We start from the raw sequence: 20,991 nt of genomic DNA, 5'->3' as shown, positions 1-20,991 counted from the left end.
TTGACGCCACACTCAAGAAAAAGATGAGAAGGTGAGTGATAAGTCTAAATTTGGAACACCACAAGAATGTAAATTCTTGATAAGTTCACTAGTTCTCAAAAGAACCAAAGAAAGAATAATCTTTCAAATTCAAAATAACATTCATCTCCTTACATACCAAGGTTGCTGAATTTAAATAGGCTAAAAGGAACCCAAGATCCTAAAAATACAAATGGAAACATTGGAACAACCCTCCAAGTAAGTTTGTCAAAAGATGTTTCAAAAGTCTTCACCAACCCACCATGATCAATGCTATCTTTGACAAACTTAATGCTAGCTTACTATAATTAATGCTATCATTGACAAACTTAATGTTAGCCCACCATCATTGATGGTAGACTTACCTTACACATTGACAAGCTTGAAACAAAACAAACAAATAAGTTGAAAAACAAAGGATTCGTTGAAAATCCCAAGTCTGAACAAGCTGTAAAGAATTGGTCATAACTCCTTCTAGAGAACTCCAAATCCAGCTCTGTAAAATTTATTGGAAAGCTAACTTAATTATATTTCCAACGGTATATAGCTTGCATTTTAATTCTGGCTCAATCAATACAGTTTTTATTCCGAATTTGACCTTTCTGCATTTGATACAACTTGTGTATTTGGCTGCCCAATGACTTGAATAATGCCCACAATGCCTTGTCTTCTCTTCAAGCCCAATTCATGATGTCTTGCATCTTGAATTGCATTTTCAATCCATATTTTCTCAATTAATCCATTTAAAGCAGCTTGCATTTTTTTGGCTCTTGCTCTTGTAATTGGGCCTCCATGAATGTGCAAAAGATCACTTGAAGTTTTAATGGTCCCTTGATGGTTCTCATCAAATATCTAATCTAATGTGGATACCTTTCAGTTAGCAAAATTAACAGCCGATGATACGACTGCTGTGAATAATATGAGATTATTTGGGGGATCATCAGAGAAAAAAAAGAGTAGAAGAGGAGTTTTTTCTCTAAGTTTGATATCCACAAGGTAAACATCTAAATGTTGATTGACATGGTGCTTAACAAATAAACCATATATTTCTCTCCACTCTTGGTTATTTAAATGTCAGAAAAAGCGGACAGCTAGGAAAGATCGCAGTGGTGGAGAAGAAATGTAGCAGTTATCTCGTTTTTACCCCATGATGGAGGTAAATCTAAAGTTTCATTAATTCCCTGTATATAATTTCTTATTGAATATTGCTATTATTAAAAGCCTTTATTGTGGGAAATCAATCTCTATGAAATATATATATATATAAAGGTAGATCGATGGATAGATAAAAAGGGGAGAGAGTGAGGATGCACATATTCCTAATATCAGAATGTTTTTTAGTTAAGCTTTTCAATCATTTTCTATAACTGTTCAATTGCAAAAAACATAGATTTCACATTGTCATTTGCTCTTTCAACTAACTAATTTTGATTGATGACTATGAATTATGTCATTTACATGATGCTGGGCTATTTATGTCTTTGTTTACTAATGGATCAATTAGTTGTAAATATCCAAGGAGTTTGAAAATTTGGCATGTATACACACAAATGCACATACTCAAATGTTGTTAACCCGGTCCATAGTGCTTTGACTATTACCTCAGAAAGCTCATTCCTAGCAAGGTTTTAAAGTTATATTTATTTCACGGACCTTTTACTGGGATAATGTTGAAGATCTACATGATGTAACCTTTATACTAACTTTATTGAATTGTCTAGGTTGTTAAATGAAGAAACAAAATTTTAGAAACTGCCTGTGTAAAGTTGAAACTTTTCCAACCTATGTGTTACTCATATCTTGCCTCTTTATAGATTTATAATGATGAATGTGTAGGTACTTCATAATATCTTGTGGATATTTTTTTCTTTTAACATTTCGTCAATCTTTTTCACTATAAGGTGGATCTGCTAATTACCACACTTCAGAAGCTTGTTGAAAAACTTGGTAAAAACGAACTGTCAAAGGATGATTATCCATGTATATATGAATGATCCGAGTCCAACTTTCCATGGGACAGCCCACTTTGCAGAATTAATGAAGCTCCAGTTGCTCATTCAATGAGATCAAGATGGACACGAACATGGGCTCGTCCTCGGAGCTCTGACGATGGATGTTCAAGGTGATCTTCTCACTTTTTGTCCATAGATGCACGGGTTTGATCAATTTGCTGTAGTAATGATTGTCTCTAGTCTCTATAGGGGAAAAATCACTATTGGACACCGCATGGCTGATAATTTGTTATTGAACCTAATTCAGTCTCTTGTTTTCATCTCGATCTATGTTGCTGAGAGAACTGCTTGCTTGGCATCCATCTCTTGAACTTTTAAGGCATTTATAGTTGTTTTAATGCCCTCTTCTTTTTCCATTAAATATTAATTATAGTATTTACCTTGCTCTTCTTTTTTGTGATTTTCTATTTCGTACTTATCAAGTGTAGTTGGGTTGTGCGTCCTTTTGATGTTTTTAAATGCATTTGAGTTTTCATCAAAAGCCATTCTTGTCAAATGTGATCCCCTGCGTGGTTGTACTGTAATGACCTATTTGTTGCATGGTTGCACGGTTATGACTGATTAATTTGTTGTGTAGCAGTGTAGTAATATCATCTTTATTATTATATTAGTATTTTAGCGTTGCTTCCTTTTTTTATTACAGTTAACTCATAGTTTGTGTTAAACATTGTCTGCTTAGTTAACATCTTAAAGGGTAAGTTTTACTATTTATCATGGTTGATTCAAGTTGAATAATTATTCTATCGTCTTTTGTTATACAGTGATTCAGTACTAAAACACGCATTGAGTGGTTTTGAGAAGATTGGCCAATGTATTTTTGAATTTGTTGTCGGCGGTGCTACTAGTTCAGAGGTACCTTTTTTTCCTCTTCATGTGTAGAAGTTCACAATGTTTTTCATCATGGCATAATATCATGAAATGTTTTCATTTTTAGTTGAGGATTTGTTACAAGCTCACAACAGAATTGAATGGAGAAGTTGTTCTCGGACCATCAAAGTCTTGATGATCCTCCTTAGTTTATTACGGTAATTGGAAACTTAAAATGTTTCTCATTTTCTGTCCTAAGGGGCCACGCCTTATTTAACTTTTATTTATGGTTGGCTTTAAGTATAGATAAATAAGGTCTCATATTTTTAGAAAACTTTATTTTTTTAGTATTTTCTTAATAATTCTCTAAGTAATAAAGATTTTTTTAAAACAGATATTGTAGGAAAGCTTATTAGACATCTTTATAATTAATAATTATCCTACAAATAAGAATTTTTTTTTAATATAAAATCAATGTTTGGTAATCTCAGAGTTAAACATATACGATTAATAATATTGTTTAACCATTAACCCATTCATTATTAATCTTTCCATGAAAAAAAAATTCTTTACCTTTTCAATTTCCTAAAAAATTGATTATTTAATGTTTAATCTTTGACTTTTAATTTTAATTTCTGTTAAAAACCTTATAATCTCATAAGTCTATAGATAGAAAAATTTCTTACTCCTTTCTTTGCAAAAGAAAATTATTACATTCATTGGTTCATTTAAAAAAGAAAAATAATCAGTTCATCATCTCATACTACCATTCTAAATATTCTATTCGAAAATAATATTGTTCTTATTTATTTGTTTGTTTGTTTTTGTAGTAATTTTAATGGAAGTAAAAAAGATATCTTCTTGAATATCTTTTTAGATTTTGTTAATTTTTGAAATTTTTAAAGATATTTTTTATTACTGTTGAAATTGAAGAATTAAAGATAAAAAAGAATTCGATTCTTCTTACATTTTTTTTAAGTATTGAAATTGCAGAATAAAAAAGAAACCTCGCACAAAAAAATTTGTCTAACGCCCCAAAAATACTCGAGTCGGCCATGCTTTTATTTGTCCGGTTTGCAGAAACTGTAGATGCTGACAGCTCATGAACTTTCATTAGATGATATTCAGATATAAATGGTGGGCCATAGACCTGGAATGCTTTCGTTTCACTAACAAATTGCTGGTGATCCTCGTACGTTTATGGTATGTCACTCCATTTTCCTAACTGATGATACGAAAAATGTATGCCATTAAATATCTGTAGTGTCTAGAATATTTCAGATGAGCATCCTGCCCGGCTTAGGAGGTGCTTTTCGGTTTTGTATTATATAATTTTTATGCTAGATTCAACAAGTAATTCACATGTATAGTGCTACTGTACAATTAAAAGATAGTGAAGTCTTCTTATACCAACATTCGCAAAGGGTATTTCGTTTTCCTTGAGATTATTTTGGGTCTTTAAGCTGTATCCAACAGTTACCATTTCTTCAAAGTCATATATAATTTTTTTAAGCATAATTATCGTTAGTTCTGTTGAATTATCTGCTCAAGTTATTTGGTTTTCATTTTTCCTCGAATATCATTAGCTTATTTTAACCATTCTCTTATAAAGTGTTTGGTGAACATAAATTAAATTGACTTTATCCCATAATTATTTGAAGAAAAACTTATAATTCCTTTACTAATTTTATAAAAAATAATATAGAAAATATTATTCATAAGTCATATTTACCCAACATAACTAATTTCTATATCACATCAATTAATTCAATACTGGTCATTGGATTACAAGTCCAAAGATGAGAGTTGCATGTTCACCATGATTATTGACATCTATGATTTGTGGATCATTAGCATTATGTCTTAATTAAGCTAACATATCCATCTAATAAGGAGGCTTCTAACTTTTTATTTATTTTATAATTCATGCTTTACATACAACGGGCGGTATTGGGATTGACTGGTTTTCATGGGATACAAGACTTCTACTTAGTTCAACAAAGTACGTTTAAAAATCAAAATTGCCTATTTATAAACACACGGCAGGCAAACATGCTCTTGGAAAGTCAACTTTGTTTTGGCTGAGGAATTCAACATTATTTCCAATAACAATCCAAGGGTATTGTGGTTGCTTGGTTTTTTTTTTTTTTTTTATTTCCTCTTGCACAACTTACTGAATGTGAAAATGTTCTGCGGGATGTGATATCGTTATGTAAGTGAAGCTTTTCGGTCATTGATTTCGGTAACAGCATCTACAAGGAAGAAACAGCTTGTACACTCATGGAATTGGGACCCATAAAGAGTGTTGAATGTCAATTCTCCCTAAGAGTGGGTATTGAATGTCAGTCTATATGCTGCATTAAAGAAAAAGATGTGGATGGTTTCAGGCGATGAAGTTTTGAACTCCCTTGGTAATGAACTAATGATGCCCTCAAAGCCTTAATTAGGTTCCAGTTTTCCCAAGAATGAGGTCACCAACACTAACTGGACTTTCATATGACATTTGTGGATCACCGTTTGTCACTTTGTTGGCATCTCTCTCTAGGAATCAAGTTTTGCACACACACACACACACATATATGCATGTGCATGCTTGATTATTTTTAGGTAGGCTTATCTTAGTTTGTATACAGTTGTAAGATATAACCCCATTTGAGTGGCTCTACTTCGTTGTGCCTTTCTAGGCAATGTAGCTCCCATGTAAAGCATCCTGAGGATACGCATTAGCATAGATGGAAGAACTAGTATTGAATCAGCATTGCTATTTTTGTCCTTCTTAAGGAGTTATGGTATTTCCATTTTGAAAAAAAAAAATGTTTGTCTACCTTTTTTGTGGCAAGATATCGATTGCTTGTTCCAGGTAAATTGGATTTCTATTTCTTTAAGGATTGTTGCCACCGGATGCAAGGTCCTTTTGTTTAGTATATTTTAAGCCTGACAATATATGAATAAAGTTTAGGGTAGTTTTTTATTTTAATATGTCTCATTTGTCCTTAGACACTAAATTTATGCCCTATTACATACATATGCTCATGAAGGTGGAAAAGTCAAAAATACCCTTAAAAATCATCTATCTATATTTTCTTCCTCTCTAACGGTTTCTTCCTCTCACCATCCATTTCCCATGATTTTCTCTTTTCACAATTTCTTCCTCTCTCACTATTTCATCGCTTACCTCTAATACAATGGTTTTTGATAATCTCTTCAAAAGGTGCATTGTCAAGTGTTGGACAAGGTATGCTTGAAATGTAAGCATTTTGTATTCTTAGGGTTTGATTTGATTTCATTACAAGTATATTTACTAATAATTTATGATTTTTCATAGTACATTATTCATTTTTGTGCTTGCATAAAATGTAGGGATTTAAGACCTTAATTTAAGTTATGAGTGATTAAAAAATCATTCTAGAAAGAAGTCGAGTATGAGGTCAAGTATTTAGTCGAGTAAGAAATGGAGTAAGCGAGTTGAGTAAGTCGAGTATCTACTTGAGCAGGAAGTCAAGTAAGGAAGTGAAGTAAGTCTAGTCAGTTATAATATAAGTCGAGTATTAAGTTGAGAAATATGTCGAGTAAGAGTAAGCCTAGTAATAAAGTATAAATCAGGTAATTAGTCAAGTAGTATAGAATAATTTGAGTAACTAGTGGAAAAAGTTTCTAAACGAGTGAAAATCAAGTAAGTCTGTAAATAAGTCAAGTAGGAGTTGAGTAAGTCTATTGAATAAGTCAAGTATTAAATCAAGTAAATCTTTTAAACAAGTCGAGTAAAAGCCAAGTATTTTTTAAGCAAGTTGAGTAAACGTAGTGTAATCTTTTGAACAAGTCGAGTATTAATTATTTTAAATTGTTTGAAAAAGTCAAGTCTATGAATAAGTTAGGTAGGAGTCGAGTAAGTCTATTGAATAAGTTGAATATCAAGTCGAGTAAGGCTTTTAACAAGTTAACTAAGTTTTTTTAATAGGTTGAGTAAGTCTTTTGAACAAGTCAAGAATTAATTATTTTAAGTCATTTGAAGAAGTCAAGTAAGTATTTTGATCACATTGAGTAAGAGTCGAGTAAGTGATTTGAACAAGTCGAGTAAGTTAATTAAATAAGTCGAGTAAGTCTTTTACTGTAATTTTATTTAGCTATTTCAATAATTTTTTGCTAAAACTTTTTAACAATTACTACTCTCATTACTATTCGAGTGATGGATGGGTGTTAGCATATTCTGAGACCATTTACCCTATTGGTCCTCAAAAGGGGTGGGATGTTTATGGTGATGAATGTACCGAAGTGTATCCTCCTTTGGAAAAGTGAGCAAGTGGGCATCTAAAGAACAATACCATCTAAGGGTGAGGAAAAGTTGTCTCATAAATGCAATCGGTGTGGTGGTCATGGACACAATTGACTTAAATGCATGACGCCAATGCCATTACATGAGAAATGGTGTCTTATTTCAAATTTATATGCAATGCAAGTGACTCAATTCTTTGTATTCATTTTTTTTTTTTTGCCACTAATTTATGTAACACTCCACTATATTATTTACTTAAAAATGCTTAAAAACACAGTTACTTTTAATATAATTACGAATTCTAAAAGTTTACAAAAAACAAAACTTTCTTACAAAAAGTAGGAGTCATACATAAACTCCTTAGTATAAAAACTTTATTTTACATAAAACTAAGATGTTTATTTTTATTGAAACAAAGTTGAGCCCATTATAAAATCCCAAGGTCTATCATGCTTATATGCATCTCGTCTTGGTTAGGACTTGGCGCCAGCTTGTTCTTTTCATCGTTACCTGCAATATAAGGACTTAGTGAGTTAATGCCCAGTAATATAACGCTTTGATGCATGTATAAATTATGATGCATATGGTTGACCATAGTAAGCTCTTAAAATAAACTTAGAAAATACAAAACAACTTTATTAAGGCCCTAGGTATGTTGCACTACAAGACTGACACTTTTACTCTTTAAACAATATGCCTTTGGGGCTCATTAGTTAATCTTTTGGGCATTACGTATCACCGTCCCTAAAAGATTTCTTTCAACTTAGCTTTGAGGGCTTGCCCTCCTTAGAACTTTGCCACCTGGTAGTACAACCACCTATTTTTCATAAATTCATTTTCTAAAACGTCTTCTTCATAATATAGTCCATGATATGCATGCATCCAATGCAACTTATAACATTTGAAATTCCTCGATGCATAACAAAATCAACACGCAATATTGTTTAAAAAAACAAGAGTCTTTAGTGTAGACGGCATAGTCGACCATAGCATAACTAAGTATAAGTATCAAATATTAGGCGGCAGAGCCAACCATAACATCACATATTAGGCGGCAGAGCCAACCATAACATCACATATTATGCGGCAGAGTCGACCATAACATCACATATTAGGCGGCAAGGCCGACCATATAAAGAAATAACTAATCACACTATAATAGCCATCATAATATAAAGGAATTGTTAAAACTAAACTTAAGTATGAAAAGAATTTTGTCCCTACATTGCAGTTGAAGTGTTACTTACCTCTTGATCTTGACTTCTCTAGACCTTTCTATGTTAAGGATTCCTCTACTCTTATTATTATGACTTAGAATAGAATGGAATGAAATTTCTAGGTTGCATTGAAAATGAGAGGTGGTGGGGGGCATTTATAAAATTTCTTAAGACTAACGGATGATTAGGATTTTACCACCACAACTCTTGATCAATGGTTGAGATTAATCTTCATAAAGAACTTACTAAATTTAAGAAGTCTTACCTTTCTCTACATACTTCTTCTTACATCATCACTCATGTCATTGTTTATGTCATCATTCCTTAAAATTAAATATTATAAACTTTAGGGGCTTGTTAGCTTAAAATAAAATCTACTATATTTAAGTAAGAAAATTCCTACAAATTTATGCTTTATTTATTTCCTTATTGTCGTTTAAGCATGCACTAAATTTAAAATTATTTGTCTGTACAGGATTTGATGGAGGACCATAGATGGTATGTTGTCTTTAAGAGGGTGACGTCATGGAGCTTTTGAGTCATGGCTTGAGTGCTTAGAGCAAGTAAAAGACTATCTTAAGTCACTGTATAAGGATTTCTGTACTGAAATTGTATAAGGATGACTTACTATATGTTATGAGATGACATTTTATTTAATGTTTATTAGATAATTTATAGTTGTTGTAGATACTATTTTTTAATAATTATTGCAAATCTTGGTACATGATTACATACTGACATAACCGAAGTCAGGTATACTCAACTTTTTACCTGACCTAATTAAAAGGGAATTTTTCATTCAATTTTAATCAAGTATTCTGGACTAGTTACCAGACTTTCATGAAAATCAAGAACTTTTGCGGAATGAATACTTTGGTAAGGTTAAATTGAGGTTGAGTATTCTCGACTCTCGACCCAACTAAATTAAAGGGAATTTTTTATTTCAATTTAAGCCAACTATTCTCGACTAGTTACCAAACTTTCATGAAAAGTTGAGAATTTTGTTGAATGAATACTCGGGGAAGGTTAAATTAAGCTTGAATATCCTTGACTCTTTACCGACTTATTAAAAGGGAATTTTTCATTTTAATTTAAGTTGAGTATTCTCGACTATTTACTAGACTTTCATGAAAAGTCGATAATTTTTGCTGAACGAATACTCGAGTAAGGTTAAATTAAGGTTGAATATTCTTGACTCTTTACTCCACTTACATGAAAAAGTCGAGATTTCTTTAATTAATTTTTCATTTCAATTGAAGTCAAGTAACCTCGACTATTTACCTAACTAACATGGAAAAGTTAGGAATTTATGTTGAATTATTTATTGTGTATGGTTTTGTTGAAGTCTGAGTATTCTTAATTATTGACCTAACTTTGAGGATATAAGTTCAGTTTTTTGAGAATTTAATTGAGGTTGTTTTTATATTTTTTCTGATTTTTTTAAGTGTACATGTGAAAAATTAAAGAGTCTTTTAATTTTTTAATTAAAAAGTTTTTTAATTTAAGGCATATATTAGGTATTTTGGAGAAAATGGGGTATATCCCCGCAATCAACAATAAAGTTTAAATATCGAGTTGATTTTCTTCATACAAACTTTTCGCTCTTACTTCTCTCTGTCTGTCCTCCATCTGCGGTATGTCTGCGGCTTCAAGATTCTCTCTTTTCAGCACCATCCCGCTAGATAACGCTGTAAACCCTCGAAGCCTCTTGACTAGTGGTTTCCCTTTCTTTTCCCTGCGGTTCCACCGCTACTGTTCCTCCGCTTCCGTTTCCATCAGCGCAACAACAATAGACACAGATGCCTCGAGCAATATCATCTCTCCTCATCACCCTTGGCCCGAGTGGGTCACTTTTCTCGACCGATTGAAGGCCAAAGGTTACTTTGATGCCCAGAATTTTAATATTACGGATGATAAATCGTCAGCCTCAGCCTCTGTTCAAACTAGTGATAGTCTTAATTCTAATGTTTATACGGACATAGCATCGGTGAAACACGCTTGTCTCAGCTTCGGTCGTGACCGCTACGATATTTTTAAGTAAGCTAAGCTCTAAGCCCTAGCTAGGTTTGTATTTTGCTCGATGAATTATGTTTTACAATTAATTACATATGATACAATTAAACTCTCTCGTGCTTTTATGTTGTTGATTCAGATCGTTGCCAGTGGAAGATATTCGAGCAGTAGTGGAACATGGATGTCCTAATCTTTTACGCAAAGCTGTAACTTCTGCTAAAAGGTTGAGAGCCCATGTGCGACTCGATGAAGGGGATGTATGTTATTATTATTGTTATTATTTATATATTCATTTTATTGCATTTGAATTAATTAATATGTGAGTGAGATTCGAACACCTGATTTTTATTGTTTATTGCATTTGAAATGAACAATAGATAAAGACTTCAACATGGAAAATGCAGAACGGAAACTCAGGTGTACTGTCTTCTGAAGTTTCAAGTCCTTCATAAATTTGTAGTCTGATTATAATACTTCCCTGTAGGTTTGCAGTGCTTGCAATCTGCGAGGTTCCTGTGATAGAGCTTATAATTTACTAAAGGAATCAGATGGAGATGCCCGTACTATAGACATAGTGCGTGTACTATTGTTCTATGCTCTAGATCCCCTTGTAATTACAGGAGGTGACAAACCTCCTGTTAGAGGGCTTATTGATGCATCTGCAAGGAAGCTGCTTTCTCAGTTGATCATATTGAATGACGTAGCCATGGATCCATCACTTCTGATGCCTTCCTCAAAATCACCCCAGAAAAATGACAAAACTGCCAAAGTCGTTGATAATGTCTCATCCAACAATGTTGAAATGAAAAGAGGCGATTGGATGTGTCCCAAGTAAGTCAGATTTGAAAGCTGGTTGTCTCCTGTTGATGTTGAATTTCTAAATCCTGCTTAGTTATTTTAATTGTCACTAATACTATGCCCTTTAGATATAAAGGGATCAAATGCATTTGATTTGATATTCTTAAAATTAATTCATTATTGGATCACTGCATCAATCCAGGTTGGTAGTGGAAAAAAAAATCACCCATTAAAATTAGGAACCATGTGAAAGTTTTTAATTTAAGGTGTGGTTAGATTGTATGAAGATCCCCTTACTTTTTCAGTTAATTTGATGCTTTCTTTCTGACAAAATGATTTGGACATGTACTAATAGTATGCTTTTAAAGCTTTGTCTATAAATTTATATCTTTCGATTTTGGTTGCAGATGCAATTTCATGAACTTTGCCAGAAATAGACAATGCCTAAACTGCAATGAAGATGGTCCTCGAAAGGCTGCTGTTGAGATTGAAATGAAGAAAGGAGATTGGACCTGTCCTAAGTAAGTCTGCAGTAATCTAACCATAGCTTTGTCTTACAATCAGCCCTGTTACTATTGTGCTTTATCTAATTACAATAAAATGAGAATGCACTTTTTAACAATCTTCAACTGATCATCACTTTATGATATTCATGGTGGAAAACCAGTAGGATGAACAAGAAAGGGGAGAAAATTTGAGGAAACTGAGGGGAATAGTTTATTCAATAATCAATATTCATCAAGTCTGTCTCAAAATAAAAACATAAGCTGAACCCTAAAAAAGATGAAAAGAAAATCTAGGAAAATAAAACCCCATTAATAAACCCTATTCTAACTTAAAATTAGGAATAAAAACAACTTATGATTCGATTCTATGTTGTTTGTCTGCTCAACTGTAAACTTGTGTATTTTCTCATTGTTCACTTAGTAATGGTAAATGAATGAAGAGCTGTTTTCATTAGTTGCTCTTGTTATGTGTATTCTTAAGGTTTCATTTATGAAAGAGCTTTTTGGGTCTCAGGTTAGTATCTTCATTACAAGGTGAAATTTTGTCACTTTCCATGTGTTCGATCTGCAGTTTTGAATACGATGTTGGTTTTGGTGATTTTATCCGGCAAGCTATTATTTTCATTTACACTTGTAGTTGATATCAAAAGTAATTTTAGGGTTTCAACCCCCGCCCTAAAAGAAAATAAAAACAATAACTTATAATGTTTTCTTATCCAATAACTTAGGTGCAGATGCTCTTTTATTTCAAATGTGTATGTTAAAATGTTATAATTATCATAGATGAGAATTGATACTGTAAATCCTACAGATTATGAACTAGCAAACTGTGATCACCTCTTCAATATATGTGTATATATATGGTTTAAATAAACCTTTTGTGTCTCAATATGTTCCCGTTATATTCTCCGTCTTATTCCAATCCTGTTTTTACATTGCAGATGCAATTTCATCAACTTTTCTAGAAATGTGAGGTGCCGGGACTGCAAAGCAGAGGGGCCAAAGAGGATTGCTGTGCATGAGGTTGAAATGAAGCCAGGCGATTGGAACTGTCCTAAGTGAGTTCTTTTCTGTTTTCCCACTGCCAAACTATGGTTCTAGGAACAGTTTCTCTACCATCATCAACATCATCATCTTAGCACAAAAGCCACACAATCTTCAACTATTGTTTTCCATTAGGGCTATAGTCAAGGATATTTAGAACCAAAAGCTTTAACGAGATCCTGAGGTTATATTCTGATGTTGGAATACATTTACTTATTCTAGAGAGAGAGGAGAAAAAAAGAAACACACACAGACGCATCTACCTTTTCGGTCATTCACAAGGATTATTGTCTAGGGCATTTAATTTCGCTTTTTATTTATATTTGCCTAAATTGTTTGTAATCTTAAACTTGATCTGTTCTTAGTAATTGGTATCAATCTACAGATGTGGGTTCTTGAATTTTGCTAGCAACAAACGTTGTTTGCGTTGTCCTGAGAAACGGCCACTTGTCCAAGGAGAATGGGAATGCCCATCGTAAGTCTCTATCTTCTCTTTATCTGTCATATGGTTGTGGATTGATCTCAAGGCTCCATATAGACCATGTTTGTTTTCTGTTTTTGTAGTTGTGATTTTGTGAATTACAGGCGAAATAAAATCTGCCTAAAGTGCAAGTCTGAACACCCAAGAAAAGCTACAACAGATTATGAAGAGCATTTATGGAGAAGCCCACACTAATAAATGTATTTACAAGCTCACATTAATTTTTGCGTGTGGATTGTTATGTGGTGGTCATGTTATGATCTACTGGCTTGATCGGTTTGATTGTCACAGTAATTCCTTTTGCGCCTCAATATTTGTAGTAGTGTTGTTCATCTAAACGCAGGGGAAGCAGGATGGGATATGATCTACAATGTTGATGCTTTTGCTTTCGGCTTTTCGTAATATATCTATTGTAAGTTTTTTTTTAAATTATTAAGAGAGAACTTTCGGCTCTTTAAAATTTTTAGGGAAATTATCAGTCATATACCCTTAAATGATACCAGTATTAAATGTGTTACAATATTTTTCAAGTATATCACTCGTATACCTTAAGTTGACAAAACACTTCTGTCGTCCATCAATCCATTAATTGTCGTTTGCAAGCGTTGACATTATAAGGGTAATTTAGTTTTTTTTTTAAAAAAATGACATGTCATTCCATTTATTGGATAATTGTTAATAATTGCTAAAAAAAAAGTTGTTTTACAAATGAATTTACTTTAAAATTTTACTTAAATTTTTAAAGATCTACTCCTCCAAGTTCCAACTAGAATTTTTTATGGTATAATATGTATAATTGTAAATAATATATTGTTAATAATTTTTTATGGTATAATATGGTTATCTTTTACGGATAATTGTTAATAATATGTACCATTAATCATTCATATTTTTTTAATAATTGTTAATAACAAAATAAAAAAACTGTGCATTGAAAATTTACGTTGATTTTTAGGGTAAATTTATTTTTTTACCTCATTTTGAGTTTCAATGGTGAAATAGTCAATTTGCTACAATTCTGTTAACTTTTTAAATTTATTTTTTTACCTCATTTTGAGTTTCAATGGTGAAATAGTCAATTTGCTACAATTCTGTTAACTTTCTAACGAAAGTTAACGGATTGGTGGACGGCAGAAGTGTTTTGTCAACTTAGGGTATACGAGTGATACACTTGAAAAGTGTTATAGCACGTTTGATACGAGTGTCATTTAAGGGTATATGATTGATAATTTTTCAAATTTTTATATAAAATTAAATTATATTTAGCTAACGGAGCTACAATAAGTAGTTGGTGTTAGAGATGCCCAACAAGTTGGGTACCGCATGACATGACACAGGCATGGTAAGGCACAAGCACGTTTCTATGTGGCACGTGGTACAGCACGGCACACCCGCGGCCTAGGCTAGACATAGAATTTTAGGCGTGTGGACTTTAAAAGTACGATTTGTAAAAAGGCCCGTAAGAAGCACGTTTCACTTTTTAATAAAAGTAAACTTAAATTTCATGATTTTACAAGTAATTTAAAATTGAATCTTTTAATATATTTTATTAGCGCAAGTTTTTAAATTCATTTAAATCTTAGTTTAAAAAAAGTCTTATTAATTTATGTTTATAATTTATTAAATGAATAATTGGTATCATGATTGTAATAAATAAAATTATAAATATCATGGTTTTATAAATATGTATTAATGTTATTATGGACTATAATTTATAACTCTATATAAGTTCAATTTAAAAATTAAGTTAACATTTAAGAAAAATTTATTATTATTGTTAAGTATTAAAAAAAAAGAATTCTAATACCTTAAGGTCTAACTTAGTAATTAATATTACATTCTCTTACATTATTAGTTTATTATTAAATATGGATTTGAGTTTTGAATTTTTGATTCTATTGAATTTAACTGGACTCCAAAAAAATATATAAGCTTGAAAAAAGTACGTCAACAACTGTCAACAACTTGGCATGCTCTCTTAAAAATTTAAAAAGAAAAAAAAGCTTATTTTGTCTTTTTTTTCAAGAGCCGAGCCTAAGTAAAAAAAAAAAAAGGCACAACACAGCACGATACGAAACACATGGTAAGCATGGCACAACACCAGCACAAGCATGCATCTCTAGCTGGTGCAAAAGAGTAACTAATTGCACAATGCAAGTTGGAGACTTGTGAAAAGAGTTGTGATAAGACTAGTTTTGTACATGATAGGTGCATTTTTTTCATATATTTTGTTATTAATTTCTCTGTCTTTTTCTTATTTTGATCTTAAATATTCTAGTTATTTTAGTTAATTTTTAATTGAATAGGGAATTAATTAATATACATATTTTACCCTTTTATTATATATTTACTAGTTATTTTTATTTCTTATTTTTAATTAATTGTATTATTTTATTGAATAGAGAATTAATTGGAGATTGTGGATAAAAAAAAAGGCATGAAGAAATTCAAATTGAGAAGGAATAAAGATTAAATTGGAAGACAAAAATACAATCAAGAATCGATAGAACCGAGTGGAAGAAATCAAAGTAATTAATCCAATTGAGAAATGTTGAATAATTAAAAGATTTAATTTTTCCAATTGGCAATTTGAGTGCACGTGCATGACATTGCAAAAGTGGAAAGCAATTTAAACGGGCCCGCAATTGACTTTCAAAAGTTGGAATTAATGGCTTTTGGTGGCGTTAAATTGGAAAAGGATTTCAATTAGAATTGAAAAATGATTTCTTTAGACTTGTTGGAGAAGAATTCGGTTAACTAGCATTCTAAAAGGAGAGTTACCAGAGAACGAGAGGGAGGTGTGTGCAGACGCAATTCGGGCAGAGGAAAATCAGCAACTAGAATTTAGTTAAAGCAAAGGCAGCCGCTTGAATTAATCTCCATGATTGGTTTTGTCAATTCTCTTATTCCCAATTCAATTATGTCAGGCTAGATTTTTATTTGGTTGAGGGTGAATTCAAAACCCTAAACATGTTATGCAATTAAATTTAAATTCTATCATTCAATTTATTTAATTGAGATTGTTTATGTTCTTCTATAATTAATGTTCATGATTTATTCTTGTTTTATTTGAGTGGCCATATTCTTGATCCGTAATTATCTTGATATTTTAATCATTAGTAGTAGGTTGGAATTAGTGATTTCAATTGAAGAACATTGTTGTGCAAATTTTATTGAACTCACAAGTGCACGAATCTATTGTAGAATAGATTAATGGAGATGAGTGTCGATCCCACGAGGAGGTGGATTTTAATTATATGTCAAATTAATTTTGTATGAGGGTGGTTGGATTTGTGGTGAAAGTGACTTAGATTATCTTAAAATTGGAATTGAAATGGCAAGAATAAATTCTAAAATTGGAATTGCAATGACGAGAATAAATTGAAGAGAAATCTATTGAGATGACGTACTTCGGTATCTGGATCCGTATCAACATGCATCATGGGCTAAATATTCCTTATTAATATCAATTAAATCATGAGGGGGGAATCCACACCTCATGAACCACACTATAATCATTATGGTGCTAAGGGCTTATCGTGCCAAATAATAATAACCTTGTACTAGGGGGCCGGTGAAACTAAGGCGGTACTAGACAAGATTAAATATTCCTTATTAATACCAATTAAATCATGAGGGGGGAATCCACACCTCATGAACCACACTATAATCATTATGGTGCTAAGGGCTTATCGTGCCAAATAATAATAACCTTGTACTAGGGGGCCGGTGAAACTAAGACGGTACTAGACAAGATTAGTATTATTTATCGACGAGAAGTCAAAACATCCACAAAAATTAGAGGGGAAGAGAAAGTAAATTTACCAAATAAAGCCTATGACACATGTTGAGACTTCACCTTCAACCCAAGCTTGAAAGAAAATTAGCCACTCATAATTGAACTAGGGGCAAAACGGAAATTTATTAAAATACGTAGAAAATACAAGATAGAGAAGGAATTACAGCAAATGGATCTCAAAAATGGATTCAGAGATATCAAATTAGGAGGGAGAGGCCCCATTTTTTATAGATACATGGAGTAAATCATGACCATCGGATTAAAAATAGTTTGGACGCTCAGGATTGCGCCACGTCATCAATCAACAGTATGCGGTTTGACCACGTGGATGAACAGTAACACAGTTTGACCCGGGTTGAACAGTAACGCGGTTTGGTTGAAAATAATCCTCTGTGATGCATATACCGTACGCGAGATTTTTGGTCCACTGATATGCTGCCACATCACCACCAACAGTACATAAGAATTTTAGTCCAACAGAATCGTGACACCTCATCAGTTAATGCCACATCATCGGTCAATGTCACGTCATCGATCCATCTATATGAACAGTGTCGTGAACAGTAACGTAGACAGTACCGTACACGTGAATAGTACCGTACATGTGAACCGTGCTATTTTTCTTTTTATGCTCCTTCTAAGGTTTTCGACCGTCCTGAGTTCAAAAGTGATGTCCGTTTTGCCGTTTGATCTCTCGTTTATTGTGAAATGACTATGATGCCCCTAAAATACATAAAATACTTAATTAAAATAAAACACACAGAATTAAATCAAAAGAAGATTAAATACACAAAAGTAAGGGTGTTAGTAAAACTTGAAGTGTAAAATGACGATTTTCTCCTTTATAAATATACATTTTCTAACACTCAACACACCCCCCAACCAGCTTATTGCTAGTCCCTAGCAAATAAAGTGAAAACAAAATTTAAATCCAAAATAATATATATATATATATTTAACACTCATGTTTATCATGTTTATTCAATTAGACTAATGATAGTAATCAAATAAAAGTATAAGCATTATCTCAAGTCTAAAGAAACATCACACCCACATCAACCATCCACATGAATAAGCCTAGTAGACTTTGTCATAGCTACCTTCAAGAATGACATGTCAAACTCCAAAATCTCACTAGAAGTAGTGACACTCTCACAAAGAAATTAAACCCAATAAAAATAGTCACTCCAATAAATGGTAATTGAGAGAAAATAAAAAAAAATGATATCACATGCTCTCACCAAGATGAAAGAAATATGCCTTCAGTTTAGAAATAATACGATTTCAAGTCAAACAAAAATGCTAGTCAACCAACTTTATTTATCTTTTTTTTATCTTTTTTTTTATTATGCATCACTACATCTTTTTAGCCCATATAACTAGCTTCTACTTTATACTATAGTTCCCTAAAATCAAGAAGGACTTTTATTAGGACGTAACGTAGGCTAGGGACATGGTTAACAAAGAAGGGAAATAAGGAAAACAAAGTGAATGTTTGAGAAAAATACAGAGGAATTTTTTTTTTGGAAGTTGCAAGGTGGATTTCACCTATTATTGTTATTTTTTTTCTTTTTTTTTGAAACAATTTTATTTATTTATTTTTGCTTTTGCTTGGCACAACGTCACTGAACAAAATAATTATTTACATTTTTCTCAAACATAAATAGGTGATAAAACTTATAAGACATCGGGTAATACTACCAATCGGAGTGGGTCAAGATGATAAGTTTAACAAATAAAATGCTTTTTTTTTTCATTTTTTCTTTTTTAAAAGGCTCAAAATGGTTAACTATGGATATTTCACAAAAGGGATGGCTAGAAAGGCTCAAACAGATCAAAAATGGCCTTTCCATCGTCTTTTAGGGCTCTAAATAACCTTCTATATCTACTAGTTAGATGGGCCTCCAAATGTAGCAACACACATTTTTTTTCTTTTTTTTTTTAATTTTACAATTTTTTTTAAGGGTTAACTCAAAAGAAATCTAGAGATCGTGTATACAATAATAAACTGCTAAGCTGTATAAAGAATGGGCAAAAGGGTTACTCTCCAAGAAAAATGATAGGCTCAAAAACTCACTTGGTACTTATTATGACATGTTCATTCCTTCAAGCAACTCATATTTATCTTCACATCAACATGTAGAGTAGCAAACATAGGGTAACATCACTTAAGACCAAAGATAATACAAATACTAAAATTTGAAATTAATCATGTCATCCAATGTTAAAACAAATCACAATTTTTTTTAAATAACATTCTACCCCCCAACCTATTCTAAACATGAAAGGAAATATATGCATGTAGAAATGTGAAAATGATGCAGAAAAATTAATTAGAAAAAGAAATGTTTTTTTTTAACTAAGAAAATGCGTTTCTAGAGGCACTACACTCCATATTCAGTAATCTTCGACTCAAATATTTGAAAATATATATTTATAAAGGAGAAATTAAAAAGAAGAAGAAAAATGAACATCAAAACTTAATCAAGAAAAAGAAAATGTCTGAATTTTTTTTTGAATTTTTTTGAATTGTTTTTGTTGTTTTTTTTTTCAAACGATGAAGATGCGTTTCTAGAGTCACTACACTCCATATTCAGCCATCTTCAACACAAAAAGTTAGCAACAGTTAGTTTCTACAATAAAAAATTAGTAAAAACTTAACCAAGATTCCACAATTGTCGACTATTCCCTCCCCCCAACCAGAACGAAACATTGTCCATATTCAGCCATCTTCAACGCAAAAAGTTAGCAACAGTTAGTTTCTACAACAAAAAATTAGTAAAAACTTAATCAAGATTCCACAATTGTCGACTATTCCCTCCCCCCAACCAGAACGAAACATTGTCCTCAATGTTTGAAAGGAAAGAAGTAGAGTTTAGAAGACATCACCTGAGTGGTGCAACACAGAAGAAAATATTTACAAGCGGAAAGTTAAATCTAATTTGTACTTCTTACTGCGACTACTGTTACCATCATTATTTGGACGCTCCAACACAAAGGTCCAGGGGTCTGGCTCCGGTTTATAAGCTTGTAACAGATTAAGTAGCTCATTAGCAGTGTGAGCACAAATAAAAAGCTTTTTTGCATTGGAAGAAATGAAATAGTTTTTTATTGCATGGTTAAGAAATGCGATAAAGCCATCATAAAAGTTATTGACATTTAACAAACCGATGGGTTTCTGGTGAATGTGCAGATAGGCTCAAGATGCTAGTGTGATAAGTGCCTCTAGTGTTGCAAGATCTCCTGGAAGAAAAATAAAAGCATCAACATGATTAAGCATTTCAGTTATTCTTTCTTGCATACCTGAGACGACTAACTCTTCTCCAGTCGATGAGTTAGACAAACTGCCCAAAGGTTTTAGGGCTCTAAGGATGATGCCTAATACTTGACTTCCTCTGATAAAAGCAACTTTTGAGACAATTTTTGATAACCCTCGGTTACTTCTTCCATACACCAAGTGTAATTTTCTCGCTGTTATGCTTCGACCAAGATCTATGGCTGCCTTAACGAACTCTTTATGCTTGCCATAGTTAAATCCAGAAAGCACACAAATGTTCTTGAATTGTCTATTAGGAGTAGCTGTCATTGGGATACTTCTAAAAAACAATTTGTGAGTGCTTGACAAAAAAAATCACATTTAAGAGTCTTAGTGACAGTGGGTCACAGTTGTGTATGAGATAACATGTCAGTGTCAAATAACGCGTAAAGCACGTGGCTCGTGAGTCAAAAAGGAAACAGTAAAAAGGAAAAAGCAAACAATAATAAGGAAAAAGCAAACAGTAATAAAATTATTAAAGACAATAATGCACACAATAAAATAATAATGAAATAAAATAACAGTAAAGTAAAAGGATATTTACAGGTAGTTGCGACTGTGGCTCACATCTTCCTCTGGTTTTACGTCCAGAAACGGCTTGAACGCCCTCTATGGGTCGAGGATAGGCTTCCTATCCAGTTTTCTTATAAACTGGCAAACAGGGTCGTTTATAGTAAGATTCCCGAGACTATATCGTGATTGCTCTT

General features: G+C 32.4%; 1 protein-coding gene and 1 pseudogene across 2 annotated transcripts; both read left to right on the top strand.

The window, feature by feature from the left end:
* Positions 1 to 3,971, top strand: part of LOC102621340 (SNARE-interacting protein KEULE-like) — a 35,280-nt pseudogene extending 31,309 nt beyond the window's left edge.
* A 5,896-nt stretch (positions 3,972 to 9,867) lies between these two features.
* On the top strand, positions 9,868 to 13,666 carry LOC102624554 (zinc finger protein VAR3, chloroplastic). 2 transcript variants are annotated; one of them, XM_006490716.4, is made up of 7 exons: positions 9,868 to 10,364; positions 10,480 to 10,597; positions 10,825 to 11,171; positions 11,546 to 11,659; positions 12,586 to 12,702; positions 13,074 to 13,163; positions 13,274 to 13,666. In XM_006490716.4, exons 1-7 carry the CDS (start codon positions 9,964 to 9,966, stop codon positions 13,362 to 13,364), a joined length of 1,278 nt encoding a protein of 425 aa, XP_006490779.1. In that variant the 5' UTR covers positions 9,868 to 9,963; the 3' UTR covers positions 13,365 to 13,666. The 2 variants fall into 2 exon arrangements, with proteins under 2 accessions (XP_006490779.1, XP_006490778.1); XM_006490715.4 differs by having other exon boundaries at positions 9,870 to 10,364; positions 13,253 to 13,666.
* The last annotated feature ends 7,325 nt before the right edge of the window (positions 13,667 to 20,991 follow it).

This window comes from Citrus sinensis, chromosome 1 (assembly GCF_022201045.2).
Source record: "Citrus sinensis cultivar Valencia sweet orange chromosome 1, DVS_A1.0, whole genome shotgun sequence".
Lineage (NCBI taxonomy): Eukaryota > Viridiplantae > Streptophyta > Magnoliopsida > Sapindales > Rutaceae > Citrus > Citrus sinensis.
This window is presented reverse-complemented; position numbering and strand designations above follow the sequence as displayed.

Coding starts and splice junctions, on each gene's coding strand:
- LOC102624554 (XM_006490715.4), top strand. CDS start 9,964: ATGTCTGCGGCTTCAAGATTCTCTCTTTTCAGCACCATCCCGCTAGAT. Junction 10,598..10,824: donor TGCGACTCGATGAAGGGGAT/GTATGTTATTAT, acceptor ACTTCCCTGTAG/GTTTGCAGTGCTTGCAATCT. Junction 11,660..12,585: donor GGAGATTGGACCTGTCCTAA/GTAAGTCTGCAG, acceptor TTTACATTGCAG/ATGCAATTTCATCAACTTTT.